At 36.6% G+C, this 18,003-nt stretch overlaps 1 protein-coding gene across 1 annotated transcript; it reads right to left on the minus strand.

The window, feature by feature from the left end:
- Positions 1-2,559: 2,559 nt before the first annotated feature.
- On the minus strand, positions 2,560-17,750 carry LOC110919861 (probable rhamnogalacturonate lyase B). The gene is made up of 16 exons (XM_022164111.2): positions 17,653-17,750; positions 17,433-17,518; positions 8,196-8,317; positions 7,647-7,709; positions 7,443-7,562; positions 7,048-7,167; positions 6,830-6,971; positions 6,142-6,312; positions 5,909-6,064; positions 5,437-5,543; positions 5,244-5,337; positions 5,025-5,166; positions 4,793-4,949; positions 3,542-3,658; positions 3,331-3,457; positions 2,560-2,930 (listed from the first exon to the last, which is right to left on the minus strand). Exons 1-16 carry the CDS (start codon positions 17,705-17,707, stop codon positions 2,673-2,675), a joined length of 2,037 nt encoding a protein of 678 aa, XP_022019803.1. The 5' UTR covers positions 17,708-17,750; the 3' UTR covers positions 2,560-2,672.
- Positions 17,751-18,003: the final 253 nt, after the last annotated feature.

An 18,003-nucleotide genomic window follows, 5' to 3' on the forward strand; every position in this document is an offset into this window, starting at 1 on the left:
CATGGCATTAGCATCTGTCAGGTGTATGCCTACACCCCGTGCTTAGGTTGTGGCCATTTTCAATTAAATGAGCCAAGGATATCCTGGACACGGTCACATTAACCCCCAATGTTTAAGTTATCAAGCAATCCGAATTAAAACAGGTTATTTGGATTTTTCTGGACACATAGGTCATTGATCCCATACCCGTCCAAGTGGTAATATGGTGAAACTTGTGTTTTGGTGAAAGTGTGAACCATGGAAGCCTTCGCTTTCCAACTATGTTCCATCACCTCACTTGTTGATTACTATGTTCATACCACTAAAACTCAAACAGTTTCCAACAAAGGGACAAGGCTACATCACGCCCCAAACACTTTACATGTTTGGGATGCACGAATCTATCTAGCACACTTGGTTGTTTGTAAGTTTAGAGGGTTTAAGTTCTTATTATTTTCACATTTGTGACTTACCAAAATCATCAACAACGTTGATGATTTTGTTCTTTGGTGAATCATATAATGAAGTTTAATGGATGCTAATCATCCTATCTCCTTGCATGACCATTTTCATGGTACCTTATTTTACATTTTACCGTGACTTATAAATCGCCCTCTGAACTACGAATCCAATCAAATTAATCAAATTTGCAACTCACACACCTCCGTTTCCCATCTTAAGGTAACTTTGGTGTTCTCAACTCAAGACTCGACAAACTCATGTACACGGGAATTTCTACGCAAACCATGAGTATACTCGATCCTATTTACCGTTTTACACACTTTGGGTGCAACATGTATACAATATCATAAACGACACACTCACGATTAAACTTGTTTATACACACACTTTATCCGTTAAAACATGATACTTGTTATATTCTTGTTACTATATGCCATGCTTATACTTGTGTTCTATATGCTCATTAATTTTGCAAGCCTACCTTAATATTTATAGCGTTGTAGGATTAACGCACCGCCCGTATTCTTGTGGTATTGTTAAGTAAACTATTTTACGGCGTTGTCGTTTCGACGACAAGGATACGCATGATTGCGGTACACTTTGGTTTGACTTATAGTTAACACATGCTAGTATGTTAAATAACAACGTATGCAAATTGCCATGTTGGATATGAGACAACCATTGGATTATAGATTCTCATGTCTTGATCACCGCTATTAAAGTTGATAACTGTTTCTCATGTTCTGTTATCATAGTGCCACTTCTTGAAGTTGTTTAACATGACAGGAACTTCCTCTAGGATCTTGACTTAACAAGATTAGTACCAACATCGGTATTCATTTTCATTGTTTTGGATCAATGTAAATATATATCGATATCCTTTTGGGCACCTCACAACTTTTTTTTGAGTGCAGGTACCATACCGAACCGAACATATACCGACCAAAAGCCCGTTACGGAGTGCGAGAATGCCACTAGTTAAGGATTATTTTAGGCTAGTAATGATATTAAGCACCTTACATTTCTCTCGGTAAAGTTTAGTTTCTAGTAATGATATTAAGCACAACTAATCTTTAACTTAAAATTTTAACGGAAATGGACTACATATTACATGTAGCTTAATGTACAACCTCTAGTGAGAAAAAGAAAAGCACCTGTATCATAAAGAATAGGCGAATTGCAAATAAATAATTCCTTCTAACTTAATTTGGCTGATAATAATCCTAAGTCAGTTATTAGCCGATAATAATCCGAACTGATCAATTTTCTTTATAAAATAGTCCGCCGTTAAAATACATGTAGCTTAATGTACAACCTCTTGGAGTTAAGTTTTTTTTCCAAATTACAAACCGGTGTTTTAGGGCTTTTGATCAGAACATAGGATATTAAGCACCTTACATTTCTCTCGGTAAAGTTTAGTTTCTAGTAATGATATTAAGCACAACTAATCTTTAACTTAAAATTTTAACGGATATGGACTACATATTACATGTAGCTTAATGTACAACCTCTAGTGAGAAAAAGAAAAGCACCTGTATCATAAAGAATAGGCGAATTGCAAATAAATAATTCCTTCTAACTTAATTTGGCTGATAATAATCCTAAGTCAGTTATTAGCCGATAATAATCCGAACTGATCAATTTTCTTTATAAAATAGTCCGCCGTTAAAATACATGTAGCTTAATGTACAACCTCTTGGAGTTAAGTTTTTTTTCCAAATTACAAACCGGTGTTTTAGGGCTTTTGATCAGAACAATGGTACAAGTCGATTGATATAAAACTCACACCGAAATTGTGCTCGAAATGACTTGATTTTTGTTAATTGGAAGCTTAAACACCCGAATTGAAGCACCGTTTTCGTGGGATGGGTCAGTATTTCTTCGAGGTAAGTTTTACATCAATCGACTCGTATCCTCGTTCTGATCAAAAGCCCTAAAACATCGGTTTGTAATTCGGAAAAAAAACTTAACTCCGTTAAGCTATTTTAACGGCGGACTATTTTACAAAAAGAAATTGACCAGTTCGTATTATTACTGACTTTGGATTATTATTGGCCAAATTGAGTTAGGTGAGATTATTTATTTCCAATTTGCCTAAAGAAAAAGAACACTAATAAGTTTATAAGTAAATCAGTTTTATACTTTTATTAAATGACGTATTAATAATCTTAAAAATTTCAACAAATACATCTTGTTAAGAATGGAATTCTAAACCTCAAGGTTGATCACAACTAAGAGTTTATGTTCATAGTTTTAGTTTGGGGAACTTCTAAACGGATATAGTCATACATGACCCCTTGAAATCGACTCTCATTGTTTACTTGTGTTAAGTAGATTGAATTTTCTTCATGAGAGTATAAAATGTTGCCGGGTATCTCAATATTGAACAACCAGTATATACCATGTATTCCATGCCTCGCAATTGCATTGTCTCCCCCGATTTTCCCAGTTGAAAACAAAGGAACCTCGTTCAAATCATTAACGCGCACCTACAAATTTAGCGTTTTAAATATCGTATTAGTTAACGTTTGCCTTCATATAAAACTTAAATTTGATTGAAAATCAAGTTGTATTCAAAAAACGTATTGAAGTTATGGTATTTTGAATACAACTCGGTTTTCAATAAAATTTATATTTTGTAGACCGAAAAATAGAAAATAAACAAACACAATATGGTATTTAGACTTTTTTTTAAACTAAATATCGCAAGTTATTATAGAAAAATTGAATTATATGTTAAATGAAATATTTTAATATACTCTACTCCGAATAAGAGCAAGGTCAATTCGCTTTTGAACTAAGCGAACTGCCTACTCTTATAATCAGTTTTAGAAATCATATAATTCTTTCACAATTATATCGTATTCATCGCTTTTCTTGATCAAGTACCTGCAAATCAGACTGATGTGCCGAAGCAAGTGCTATTCTGAGTGTATATGTTTCATTTTCGTTGATATTGTAAAGGCTAAATTTAATCGTCCATGTTGCCTGTTCATAAGTGTCATTATTTGTTTTCCTGTTACAATAAAAAAGAAATAAATAAGAACAGTTTGTATTGAATAACAAATAACAGTTGAACAGAAACACCAAAATGGCATACCTAAGAACATGAGCATAGAAGAAGTCTTTTGTATAATCACTCTCTCCAACTGTGTATACTAAATCATTGTCTGGATACAGTTCTGAATATCTATCCCATAATCCGTATTGTCTAAACCTGTTTAACGAATATTATTATGCCATAATTATATTTGTACACTATAAATAACAAATTATGGCATTTTTATCATCATGAAAACAGTTAGGACTAAACGAAAATAAAAATATTTATAAGGGAAAACACAAAAAACGGCCATGTTAACCGGAGAAGTTGACAAAGTGACCTTGACTTTTAAAAATGTGTGTTCTGTAACGCAACAGATTTCTAACATGGCGTAGACTAGTGGTTGATATTGCGTGTTCTCTAACGCAACAGATTTCTAACATGGCGTAGACTAGTGGTTGATATTGCGTGTTCTCTAACGCAACAGATTTCTAACATGGCGTAGACTAGTGGTTGATATTGCGTGTTCTCTAACGCAACAGATTTCTAACATGGCGTAGACTAGTGGTTTATGCGTGTTCTCTAACGCAACAGATTTCTAACATGGCGTAACATCCATGCGTGACACAACAAATCCATACTGCTGAACCAGGCCCCCCCAAATTATTTTTAAAACATGTTTTTTTAATAATTGTTTTATGTAGAAACATTTTTCAATTCTAATTTTTCTTTATAATACATGTTATGTATATAAAGTAAGAATATATAATAAAGTAATAAAAACAGGTGAAAGAAAAGAGAAAAAAGATAATAAGAAATATAAATATTAACTTTATTTTTTTAAATATTTTTGTTTAATAAATCAAAGATAATAATTTTCTTAATATAAAAATTCGGAAGACAATTAGGCAAATAAATTAGTCAACGTTCATTTTGTCAACTTCTCCAGTCAAGATGGCTAGTTTCAAGATGAGTTAATTACTGTTTTCGTCCATGTGGTTTTTCAAAAATCACTATTTCAGTCCATTAGTTTAAAACATTTCAGTCCCTGTGGTTTCACTTTCGTAACCATTTCAGTCCACCTTGTAATCATTTCAGTCCTTGTACTAACAGAGTAAATGGACTGAAATGGTTACGAAAGTGAAACCACAGGGACTGAAATTACAATTTTAAAACTAATGGACTGAAATAGTGATTTTTGACAAACCACATGGACGAAAACAGTAATTAACTCTTTCAAGATTTACCCAATTTCTAATGGCCAATCATCACAATAAATTAATAATAACAACCAGCAAGGGTGCCAACCTATTAGGATCACTGAGAAGAAAACTGTTAGCATATCTTGGGTCAGGATCAGGTATGTAAAACTCAGCCGCTAAGCGATCTGGATAGCCAATCTCCCATAATGTCGGACCATCTCTAGGAAGCTCGTATACAAGATCACCCAAGTCGATATTAACACCTGTTGTTTTATTCTTTCGTTAAGCGTAAGCTTCCCACAATGAGCAGAAAATTGACTAACTTAAATAAATAGAACCTGAAGTAATATTGATAATCGTAGAATTTATATAATCGCCTATAAATCCAGGGACCCAAGCGTATAGATTGTATTCGTCGGTAAGTATGTTTGGTATGGAGAAATACCCTTCCTCATCTGCTTTGGTCCAGAATTGGTATTTCTAGTGAACCAAACTAGACGTTTAGTATAACGCTTGATCTAATACCGAATCTAAAAGGTTTGGGTACTCAGACTCACCTTGCATTCTCTTTGCCATGATCCTATATCTCCTGGTGGTGCCAACCCAACATAAGCACCACTTGCTGATATGCAACCTTTGGAATTAATGAACCTGCATACCAAAATAAAATAATAATAATAATATTAACTGAACTGAAAATGGATCTTGTAGAGACTCCTGTCGATCGAGCCTATGCAAAATGGAATTTACCTGTCTTGGACTAGTAATCTACCGCTGACACTCCCCCTTTGATGCTTAGATTGGAAGTCATCTGATGTAACAAAGTCATATGGCCAGCCTTCGACTTCAACCGACATCTGTAAACATATATGATGAAAATAATGTTTTATAAGCAAACCATGTTATATAACTGAAACAGATCCAATTATCCAAATGGGTCAACTATAGGCCCGTTTGGAGAAATTGTATTGATTTGTATATCCAATCAGGCCATATGTGGCTTAATTGGTCTATATGAAAGCTTGGGCCGGAATTTCATTTAGTATTGTATGCGGACCAAGTTAGGATTTTTTGGGTCGGGACTTCGATGGCCACTTGCTAAGCCCCAAAATAGATTTCGCTTTGGGTTGGGATAATGACTATAGGTTTGTATTCTTTTATTCGTTTTGATCAATTTCATTCGGGTACCGACCCCTTTACCAACGAAAAAAGTATGTTAGACCTGGTTTTTTGCGTCTTCCCAAAGCGTGTGAGGGTCTTCTTCGTCTGTAACATTATTGAGATATATAAAAATCGGGCCGAATACTTTCTTCCACGACTCGCTTTCCCCAAATTTGATAATCAAATCACTTCCACCATAATGAGTACTTGCAAACACCTAAAATACATGATGATTATGTTGCATGTTATGAAACAACATGATGTCACTGTGCCAAAGAAACTAAGAAAACTTACAGCAAGAGTTGTAGGTCCAACATGAGAATTTAACTCGGATTTAATAGGGCCGCCTACCCTAAACTCGTTACTTGGCGTAATTTGCCAGAAGCCGACAGGAGGATCCATGCATATCCATCCATGGACACGAAGATCCTTCAACTCAGTAGCATATTGATATTTATCATCCACCTATAGGTGCAAAAACGAAGTAAGCTTCTTGCCATCATTAATCGCAAAGTACACTAGATCAACTTCGTGACGATTTTTTTTTTACCATAACCAAGGGTGTAGCTTTCAAGGGGCCAGGAGGGGCGCCCGACCCCCGAACTTTTTGCTCAGTAGTGTTATGTATGTACGTTTCGTGTAGAAATTTTTAGGTATATACGTTTTCGACCCCCCGGTTTTATAAAAAAAGTTTACTTATATAGAAATTTTTTAGGTTCGGTGACTTTCGACCCCCCGGTAGAAATTTTCAAGCTTCGCCATTGACCATAACATGAGTTTCATGAAGTGTACAATGACATATATAACATATCCAGCAAAATCTCACTCACTTTGATTTTTTTAGTTTTTACCCAAAAAAAAAAAAAAAAAAGCAAAATCTCACTCATAGCACAACTATTGATAGGGTCTGGAGATCAAAAAAGAAAATCTGTTTCTTCACAGATTTTCTGGTTTTGGTGGTAGAGTAAGAATATATTACTACCTCTCCTTTAAAATGACTCTCGATAGGATCAACAAGGAGGACTGCCTCGGGGTAGGCTAACTGTTCACCTCTTCCGGATAACCGATCATCTGGCAAAGGCATATCCCTACGCCGGTCATCAGAGTTGGCCATATAGTGAAATCTAAGCATCAAAAGATGTTAGAATTCAAATAAAAGCATAGTTTTAATACAATGAAAATGTTTAAGAATGTATTTACTTGTCTTTCCTAAGCTTGAAAGCAACTCTTGTATTGTCTAGATTGAAACTTGGCCATTCTTCTAAATGTTCATAAATTGCATACGTATAAAATCCGGATGATCCGCGAAGCAAAATATACCTAAAATATAACTTTGGTTAATGACCATTACAAATGTTATGTCTTTATCTAACTTTTTTGTTAACCGACATTATCCAGGGGCGGAACCAAGGGGGTTAAGAGGGTCTACTAACCCATTCACCGAATTTGTTCAACTTTTATATACATTAAAATGAGTTTCTTTTAACAAAAAACATGAGTTGGACCCCTGGTTGTAACCACTAGAGAAGATCCCGACTAAAAAGTTATTTTTCCGCCATTGAGTCATTATCATAGCATTGATCGAAATGAGAAACCTTTTGTCTATCTTGAGCGGGACTAACTTGCCCTCAAGGGAAGAATTCCATGTTCTCGAAAAGGAAAGCTCCACTTGATCTTCGGTTTCTACTATAACCTCACAACTTGTTCCTGCAAGCCTTTATATTATGTGTAAAAATTTGGTGTATGATTTTACTAAAGCAAATTGGCACATTCTTGTAAGACATAAGACATGTGAATACCTTTCCAATGTCCCTTTAGTTCTACTAGTATTTTCTGGTGGACTCCAAACAACATCCCAGTATCTAAAATCAATACACCAAAAGGCAAAAGTATGAACTGATTTTGACTTTTTTTTTCTTTTTATTTAAACGAATATTTATATTTTATCCAAAACTCCTTTATTAACTTGTTTTGCACTATTTTATTTATTAATAATTGATCGGTTAAGGAAAAGGAACTCCCACTACAACATGTATCATTTGCTCACAAATTTTTATACCCTTTTAGAAATTTGATTTTCCTTTTTATTTTTTTATACAAATGGTTCATCTGTTTTGTAAAAGAAACATTTACCACACACGTTACTCTCAGAATTATACCTTTAACCTGTTACTTTTAACAAACCACAGAGATCATTTGCGTAGTTAACTTAAAAAAATAGATAATAGCCGACGACCACTGCATATTAATTTATGGTTATACACCCACAAATAAAAAAAACATCAAACCAGAATAATGTAATACCATATGATGGTGTATAGAATTGAGTTGTGGATATGACTTTTTACCCTCGATTGGTTTCATCATTTATTACTTCTAGCAAATTGTCGACTCCGTTGTATTGTATGCCTGTAAGATGTCCTTCTGGATTTGATAAAGTGATTTCAACTAGTCCATTACTCATTGCCACCTACAATAATATATGATTGTTCAACACAAAGAATAACAAATCAAGGATTTTTTATAAGCGGGAACAAAAAGTTTTATATATATGATTGTTCAACACAAAGAATAACAAATCAAGGATTTTCTGTAAGTGGGAACAAAAAACTAAAAACTAAAATGACTCATATATCACATTAAAACGTGGTAAAAACTAAAAAGGAAGAAACAAATAGCTACTTTATACCATAATTATCAAAAGCGCCCCTCTCCCATACCATGCTAGCTACTGGAGGGATGGTGTTGTGTGCCAACCATTGCAATAGCGAGCAATAGCAAACTGTTGTGTGCGTGTATGGGAATGGGCTCGATCCCATATTGAAAAGAGACAATAGAGTCCCCCTAACTGACGTTGTTGATGCAACAAATACAAGACCAAGGCCTGTAGCGATATCTCTGGGTAAAAGGGTTCAGGGGTTAGATTAGCCTAACGCAGGTCGTGGGGTCCCCCCACGTTTGCAAGACGTGGAGAGAGGTTCACTAGTATTGTTTTTATCCTCCTTAGATCTTGAGCTGATTAGAAATCAACCCAGAAAGCGATCGTTGGAGAAGATGAATTATTTAGTGTGAAGAAAAGAAGTAAGCATGAAGCTAGTTCTCAAGAGGGAGAAGGAGAATCAGAGAGTTAGGGTGATATCTGCTGATCCTGGGGTGTTTTGTATGGTGAAATGGCCTGCATTTTATAAGGGAAGGTGTTTCTCAAAGGAGAAACCCGTGACTAGTGAATCTGTGCTTGCAGTGAGGGGTTTGCCCATTTTGGGGGTTGAAGGGTTTGGACCTGCGGACAAAAGGGTGTGCTCTCCCACATGGTCTGGTTGCAGCTGGGCAGGAGGTTTCACACGTTAAGTGTTGATGTGACAGGACACTGTGCTTGTCCTTTTTACTGTTCATGACTGTTGGAACATTTCCGAACCTTTTAACCTTTTAAGCTGTTGTGTCTCTAATCAGTTTTTTAAGGTTTGAGCTACCCCCGTCATCAAGCCCCAAGTCAGAGGTGTTTGTGATGTAAGCTCAAATGCTTCTGACTTTTACACATTATTTTTTATTGCTTAAAGGCTTCAAGGCTTTAAGGCGTTTGAGTTTTGAGATTTGAATTTCAAAATGATAGTAGATATGATAGGCTTCAAGGTTTTAAGGCTTGAAGGCTTTAAGGCTTGAAGGCTTAAAGGATTCAACTTGTCTCACTCAAGAGGAAGTTGAGGCTTTTTGTAAAGAATGGGGGATCGATCTAAAGTTTAATCCGGTGGCTCTGGGTTTTGGCAAATCGATCGATTAGTGTCCCGTTGGTTCCATTGCTCTTTATTGCTGAGTATTCCAACTTGCGTCATCCGTTTTCAGTCTTTGTTCTGAATGTTTTAGAGTATTATCGCGTGTCGTTTGGTCAGTTATACCCTTAAGGTCTTGCTAGGGTTTTACACTTTGATGTTTTATGACCCATCGTTGTTGTTGTTCCGCCGTTTCTTCCAGTTAGCCAAGAACGACGATTGTTTTACCTTTGAAACATCTCAGGTTGATGTGTGTTTAATTTCGTCTATGGTTACTACCTTCGGTTCTTGGAAGTACCGATTTTTTCTGGATTTCTGAGTCCATTGTTCATTTCAGGCTTGTTTGGAGGCATCCTTATGCTGTTTTGAATGAGCTTGAACCTTTCAAACACGAGATAGATGGTTGTTGAAGTTTATTAGGGGGTGTCCTTTCAGGCTTTGTCCCTTTCCCGAACATCTTTTAGTACTGATGGATGTTAGCAAGTTGTGGGACAAGCCGGATCGTGACCCTGTGCTCGTGAGAGATGATCAAGGTATGATATTTTGTATTTTCTGCTTATGTTATATTTTATTTGTTGCAGTTATGTTTGCCTTAGACTTTATCAAGAGCGATGACACATCTAATGTTGTGTTTGGAGATACCGAGGCTACGTCAGACGAAGATGTTGTTGTTAGGGGCACTGAACATAGGTTCGAGGGTTCAGGCTATGTGAACGTTCCAAATGTCAAAAGCTTTACTAGGTTTGGTGCTTCCAAAGCTTTTATTCATTGTTTAACCCGACGTATGTTAAAGGTAGCTGACCATCCGTTGGCCTCTGAGCCAGTGCAACTGCGTGATGTTATAGAGGCTTCAAACATTTGGACGTTGGGGTTGAGGAAAAAACACGAGGATTTGTCCTTGGTGATTAGTAAGGAGAGTAAAGCAGCGGGTAAGAAGCTTGTAAGCTTGAAGGGTTTCAGGAAAGGTGGTGAAGGTTCCACCAATGTTAATCCCGAAGAGGTTTATGTGCCGGATTGGAAGGCCACAGTTGGTAACAGCTTTAAGTATTCATCCATTTGTGTGGATGTTCTTACCCATTTTGCTCCTCCTATTGTACGAGGTTTTTGCTCGTCTATGAACGACGACCTGATGATCTCGAAGGTGATGATGGGTGCTTGCAACCTTGTTGCCTTGCTTCTAGAGGGTGTATCCCGATTTCGCAAAAAGATGCAAGAATATGAAGTCTTTTCGAAAAAGAGGGATGAGATGAAAGCTTCAATGGTTGTTTTGAAAGAAGCCGAGGGCTATGCTGAGAAGGAGAAAGCATTGCTGTTTGAAGATTTGAGTAATTTTGTTCCCGCACAAGACTGATATGTTTGAGTTGGAAAACGCTTGGAGGCTGACAAGGTTTAAGTCAGGATCGATAAGGCTGCCTTGGAGGTTCAGAAAAAAGAGCCTTCTTAGAGGAGAAAGAAGGGTTAAAGGCTTCATTTGCCCAGGAAACTGGTGATAATAAATGGCTCATTGAGGATGGATTCCAGCAAGTGGTTACTTATCTTCTCCATTCGTCAGAGTTCAAAAAAGTCTTGGGTGATGTGTACATCGAGCTTCTTGCTTATGGGAGACACCAAGGTTTGTTTGCTGGTTACAAATATTTGTGAACCTAGGAAGCCTTAGAAAAAATCTTCTCTTTTTCAACACAAAGCCTTCAAAGTATTATGGGAACAGTTTTTAAGATAGAGCATTTGATTTACTCTTATGTGGGTGAAGTCTCCGAGTGTTTTGGTAAACCTTTGCCTGTTTTGCAGGAGCTAAAACTCCAGGGCCTTAATGAGGCTGTTTGTAACGAATTGTTGAAGTCCTTCTCGAAGAAACATCCTTGCTTTGGAGATAGTGAGGAAACGTGTTCTGAAGGTGGTGAGGGCTCAAAGGGTTCAAGCCTTGAAGCCTCCGAGACAGCGGGTATCATAGGGAGGAAAAAGAGGAAGCTTAAAACACCCAAGATGATGGGGTTTCGAATAAGGATGATGCAGCAAAGTCTATCATCTCTGATGCTGCCAAATGAAGAATAAACTTTAATTCATAGCTTTCTTAGCTTGTCGAACAATGTTACGAGTTGTTTTCTTAGACATCTTTTTGTTTTAAGGGAACCGTTTAGGTCCTTTGGTGGTTAAAGCCTTGAAGGCTTGTGGACAATGTTTTATGTTTGATGGCAAGTATGGCACTTGCTATCTTTAACTTATCTTGCTATGTTGTTCTATTTATTCCCTTGTGTTTTCATTGGTTTTGTATTTTTTGTCTTTGTTTTGGGTGGTGCATCTTATGTTATTTATACCTTAAAGGGTTCAGTGCTGCAGTCACTTAGTCTTAGGATATTTTTAACAAGAAGATACAACCTCTATCCTATGTATGACATTCACTTAGAGTCTTTTTGGTTCGTAAGCCAATGTTGGGGCTTAAGGAACATTTGGTGTAGGTTGTTCAAACCCGTCTATGAGACATGATTTTTAAGATTTCTCTGAGTCTCATGGAGTTGTATTGATTTAGGAACTCACCCCTTATATAGGTCCATTCAACCCTTGAACCTATTGAGCGATGTGGCCTGGGAGCTCATCCCCTTACATGGCCCTTGCCATGGAGTTTCTTGCTAGGTTCTCAACCTGATTATAGGATAGGAAGACAAATTTTGATTCATCGTTCATTCATTTCAAAGTACTTTGATTACTTAGGGGAATAGAACAACTTTGGAACTATTTGTAACACGTTTTGGTTAAACATGGAACCTTTTAAGGTTGTTGCCATCCCAATGTCGGGGAAGCTTTTTGCCTTGCGGACCTGTCAGCTTGTATGATCCCCCTTTGTGGGCTTTAAGGATAATGTATGGCCCTTCCTACTTAGGACCATGCTTTCCTTGGCTTTCTTTCTTGCTGGCCTCATTGTTTCGAAGCACAAGGTCCTCAGGCTTGAAGCGTTCATGCTTCACCCGTGTATTGTATATGATTCTATGTTTTGCTTGTACCTTGCTTTTTGTATGGCTGCTTAATCACGAGGCTCTTCGAGGAGTTTCAAATTCAACATCGTCTCTTTCTTATTTGGCTTGAGGTCGATGTTAATTGTTCTTTGTGTTGTTGCTCCGATTTCAACTAGGATTACAGCCTCTGATCCAAACACTAGGCTGTAGGGTATTTTCTTTGTGGCTCGTTTTCTCGGTTGTTTGAATTTCCAATAGCACATTGGGAAGCTATTCGAGCCAGTTGTTGTCGTATCTTCCTAATCGAGATTTAATCCCTTCAACAATGTTGTGGTTTATCCTATCAACCTGGCCATTGGATTGTGGATAAGCTACCGAGCTGAATACTTGAGTTATTCTGAACTCCTTGCACCAGGAGCTAGAAGGTTTCTCGGCAAACTATTTCCAGTTATCCATGACTAGTACCCCTGGGAGCCCAAAACGATAGATTATGCTTTCGAAATCAATGACATGTTTCCCTGAGATTTTTGCCAATGGTTTTACTTCTGGTCACTTGGTGAAGTAATTCACGGTTACCAATAAGAGCTTGACTCCTCATTTGGCTAGTGGGGATGGACCAACAATGTCTATACCCCATTTGTGAAATGGCCAAGCCAAGGAGATGGGAACGGGGTCATGTTTGGGGCTTTTGGGTACCGGAGCATGTAACTGACAAGTTTCACATTTTCGCAGCTGTTCGGAGGTATCTCGATGCATGGAAGGCCAAAAGTGTTCGAGGTTCATCAACTTTGACACTACCGATTTTGGGCCACAATGAGCTCCACATATCCCTTCGTGAACCTCTTTGATCAGATATTGGCTTTGTTTTGGGCCAACGCATCGAAGTAGTGGTGCAAGGTATCCTTTTTTTCTAAAGGATATATCCTTGTAACACATACTGCCTTGACTTGATACGAACCCTTTCAGCCCTAGTCTGGTCATTAGGTAATTCATCGTTTTTAGGGAACTTTTCAATGGGAGTCATCCAATTTGGCCCTTCTTCGGTGATCACATCTTGAAACTCGTGTTTTTTGGATGGATGGTATTTTTAATACCTCAACTAGTATCTTCTTGGTGAGATGTGCAAACGTAAGAGATGCAGGCTTGCTTACTGCATCAGCTCTCTTGCTTTGAGATCTTGGAATTTATTTGATGGCACATGTTTGAAATGTGTTAATCGATTCCTTTGATTTATTTTGGTACTTATTCATGTTGGGTTCTTTTTCTATGTAGATGTTATTGTCTAAGCTTGAGAGAGTCTGTGAGGACTTGAAGCCTTTGACACCCATATTTTTTGCAAGCTTGAGCCAAGCAATCAATGCTTCATACTCAGCTTCGTTGTTTGTAGTCTGAAATTCAAGACGAAAGGCATACGTGAATTCCAATTCGTTGGGATCAATTAGAACTAGCCCTGCTCCTGACCCTTCAATGCTGGAAGCTTTGTCGGTAAAGAGCTTCCAGGTATCAGGGTTGGAGGGTTCAGCTGCAGTTGTATTAACTTCTGTTATGGCTTCTTTAGGGACTTACAAGATGAAGTCAGCCAAGATTTGAGCTTTGACAACTTTTCTCAGGACATAGGTGATGCAACAAATACAAGACCAAGGCCTGTAGCGATATCTCTGGGTAAAAGGGTCCAGGGGTTAGATTAGCCTAACGCAGGTCGTGGGGTCCCCCCACGTTTGCAAGACGTGGAGAGAGGTTCACTAGTATTGTTTTTATCCTCCTTAGATCTTGAGCTGATTAGAAATCAACCCAGAAAGCAATCGTTGGAGAAGATGAATTATTTAGTGTGAAGAAAAGAAGTAAGCATGAAGCTAGTTCTCAAGAGGGAGAAGGAGAATCAGAGAGTTAGGTTGATATCTGCTGATCCTGGGGTGTTTTGTATGGTGAAATGGCCTGCATTTTATAGGGGAAGGTGTTTCTCAAAGGAGAAACCGTGACTAGTGAATCTGTGCTTGCAGTGAGGGGTTTGCCCATTTTGGGGTTGAAGGGTTTGGACCTGCGGACAAAAGGGTGTGCTCTCCCACATGGTCTGGTTGCAGCTGGGCAGGAGGTTTCACACGTTAAGTGTTGATGTGACAGGACACTGTGCTTGTCCTTTTTACTGTTCATGACCGTTGGAACATTTCCGAACCTTTTAACCTTTTAACCTTTTAACCTTTTAAGCTGTTGTGTCTCTAATCAGTTTTTTAAGGTTTGAGCTACCCCCGTCATCAGACGTGATGCAATGGAGCCCATACCCCCTTCAAACCATACCCTGTAGCCTATGCAAATATCTTCTATATAGAGCTCGAAAATGTTTTCAGACTAGTTTGATTAGATTATGTATTCTTGTGTGCAGTAATGATAACAATATCTTAGATTTAAAAAAAAAATCAACAAGTTAAATAAACGCATACACAACCAGTGAAAAGCATAAAATTCATCAGTATTTATTCAAATTGAATTAATTTCTAAAATTATTAAAGATATTGTATACTATAAGGGTACATGGTGTGGGAGAAAGCCATGTCATACTAGCGCCATGTATGCGCATATAAGCAAGAAACTTTATTTTTAACTTGCATGATGTAGAATAAAATCTCTTATAAACAATATAAAAAAAAGACCCCATATCATATATCCTAAGTGTTTCATCATGAGTAACAAAAAAAAAAAAAAAAAAAGGGGGAAAGAGAGTGGTGAGAATTTTAATCGAAGGGGACTAATCATGGGCTTGATTTTTGAAAAGGGTTGATTTATTTATTTAAAAGGAGTATTTTTATTTTTTTATTTATTTATAAATTTCTTTTTTCTTCTTGAGCACCAACCCACCCCAACCACCCACCACCAACCCGTGATTAGTGATCACATGCCCTTTGATACAAAACAATTTTGCAGTAAAAACACACACATGTGTATAATATGTATTTTTAAAAAAGTTGTGTGATCATATAAACATCAAAAGGCTTATTGCCTAGTGGTGAAGTTATAAGCAAAAATGCCCCTTATCATGGGTTTTAGAATCCAAGTTCCGTTGTGTAAAAAACGTGTAGACTTAATTAGAATAGAATTAAAAGATGTGTGAATTAGCTAAAAAGAGACTATAAGGTCAAGGGATGTGGCTTAACGTCACCTCGCCACATCAACGATTTTAGCGTCCCGGGGCACTATGGACCACACAGCGGTGGTTGGGGGGGGGGGGGGGGGGGGCTGGCTATGGCCCTTTTGTCAGCACGCTAACCAACAAAAATGGGTGTGCATGTGGGGTCCATCTCTTTTCAACCAATAAAATCTTATGGGTGTGCAGGTGGAGTCTATTTCTTTTCAACCAATAAAATCTTTTTTTTTTAAATTTTGTTTAATAGGGGGGCTTTTAACCATTACATAGAAGTTAAAGAAAAGAGCTTTAAAGCCCCCTTGAATGACGTGGGATGATAATATCACCCCTAGAAGCTTTATACCACATCCTCATTAGCCTAAGGAAGAACTACTATCAAATCACATTCACATATTCGTTTTGATGAAGTCTAAATTTCATCCACAGATGTAACTTTTGTATACATTTCTTTTTATTTTTTTAAACGATATTAGTCACAGAAAACAAAAATGCCGGCTCGTGAACCTTTCGTCATTCTCAAGGCAAACATATATACCATTAGACAGGAACTTCAATTATTATTACATGTTATTTTAGAGAGTAAATTACTTTTTGAGTTTCTGTGTTTTAGTGGTTTTAACCACTTGAGTCTAAAATCAAAAAGTTTAACGCCTTGAGTCCCTAGCCATTTATTTTATAATGTTTTGAGTCCAATTTTGTTCATTTTATAATGATTTGAGTCAAAAAAATTGGCCTCAAAAGGTTAAAATTTAGACTCAAATGGTTAAAGAAAATGCTTATAGGGACTCAGGTCGTTAAACTTTTTGCTTTTGGACTCAACTAGTTAAAACCACTAAAACAAAGGGACTCAAAAAGTAATTTACCCTATTTTAGATTATATACAAATAAAATCAGTTTTCCATTTTGTTTAATTTTATCTAAAATATTTAACAAAATTAAAACTATCCAAAATATATAAACTTTATATTGTTGACATGTTAAATCAAAACGTGACAACTTATTTCTCTCAATTACAATAAGGCTAAGTGGTGTTGGGTGAAGTTTCTTAAAGCACCCCTCCAAATATAGTGTTATTGTTGTCTACCTATTGGGGTCGTTGATATGGGGATGAGGCGAGAGTACACACCATCCAGCCTAATATACATGTATGTAACCTATTATTTAAACAAAAAAATCATACATAGTTCCAACAATTATCATGTTGCCTTCCAATTTCATATTTAACAGCAGGGCCGAGCCTGAGAATTTGTGTACCCTATTCGAGCTCGAAAAAATGTGTCTTTAGGCCTTAACGAAATTGGGTATTGGGCTCACTAAAGGTCTAAACCTAATGCCAAAGGGGTTAATAACTAATCTAAACCATAAGAATAGTTTTGTAAGGGGACCTATGTTGGTCTTTGTATAGGTGTACCCTATTAAAAAAGTATTTTACATATACATATCAGGTTTTTTTCATAAAAAATGTGCCTCTCGAAATATCGGGCTCTGACCGGTGGTCCTCCCCGCCAACCCTCAGTGCCCGGCCATGTTTAACAGTGAGAAATTCCGATGAAAAAAAGATCTAAAATGATGTAGCAAAATGATACTTCAATCATGTTTCCTTGTAATTTCATATATAACAATGAGAAATACCGGTGAAAAAAAAAATCTAAATGATGTAGCAAAATGATACTTGACTATTTAAATATGATTTAAGAAAATAATAAAAAATTAAGTAAAATCACTTACATAATTCTCTTGAAAACTTAGATTTACTCCGAGGTCACCCATAGCTGCCGTTGATGATATTCGAGCTCTTGTTACGTACAACATATCTGCATTATGTCGACTTTCAAGCATTGATATATTAAGAAAGCTTCAAATGCAGAAATATAAATACCCCATCAATAGCAAAGAAAAATATTAATTGATCACTCAATTTTAAATCAAAATATATACATATACAAACCTGCAGAAAATATGTAAAAGCTCAAAGTAGAGAGAAATAGGAGGCGAAGATACATGAGGCTCTTTTTGATAATTGAGTTTCAACAGAAGAAAGTTGCTTACACCATTATATACACACAAAAAGATTATGGGTGATTCTAAATATACCCTACTCTAATTTTCATTTACACTATACTTTATAGCATTTAATTAACATTAATTAGGTTGACTAACAAACAAATTAGAATAGAACCCTATTAAAAGTTTTAATTAATTTTCTAAGATTGATTATTTTACTTTTTGAAAATGAATTTTATAATACACATTTACTGATTTTTGAACTTTTTTTATGCTTTATTTTTTATTTTATTAA

This window comes from Helianthus annuus, chromosome 2, assembly GCF_002127325.2.
Source record: "Helianthus annuus cultivar XRQ/B chromosome 2, HanXRQr2.0-SUNRISE, whole genome shotgun sequence".
In the NCBI taxonomy this organism is placed as follows: Eukaryota; Viridiplantae; Streptophyta; class Magnoliopsida; order Asterales; family Asteraceae; genus Helianthus; species Helianthus annuus.

Bases quoted from the DNA above. Each gene is read 5' to 3' on its own strand.
- LOC110919861 (XM_022164111.2), bottom strand. From the start codon at position 17,707: ATGTATCTTCGCCTCCTATTTCTCTCTACTTTGAGCTTTTACATATTT. The intron at 7,563-7,646 runs GTATTCACATGT...CATAATATAAAG, and splicing joins ACTAAAGGGACATTGGAAAG to GCTTGCAGGAACAAGTTGTG. The intron at 3,659-4,792 runs GTTGGCACCCTT...TTCGTTAAACAG, and splicing joins CTTCTCAGTGATCCTAATAG to GTTTAGACAATACGGATTAT.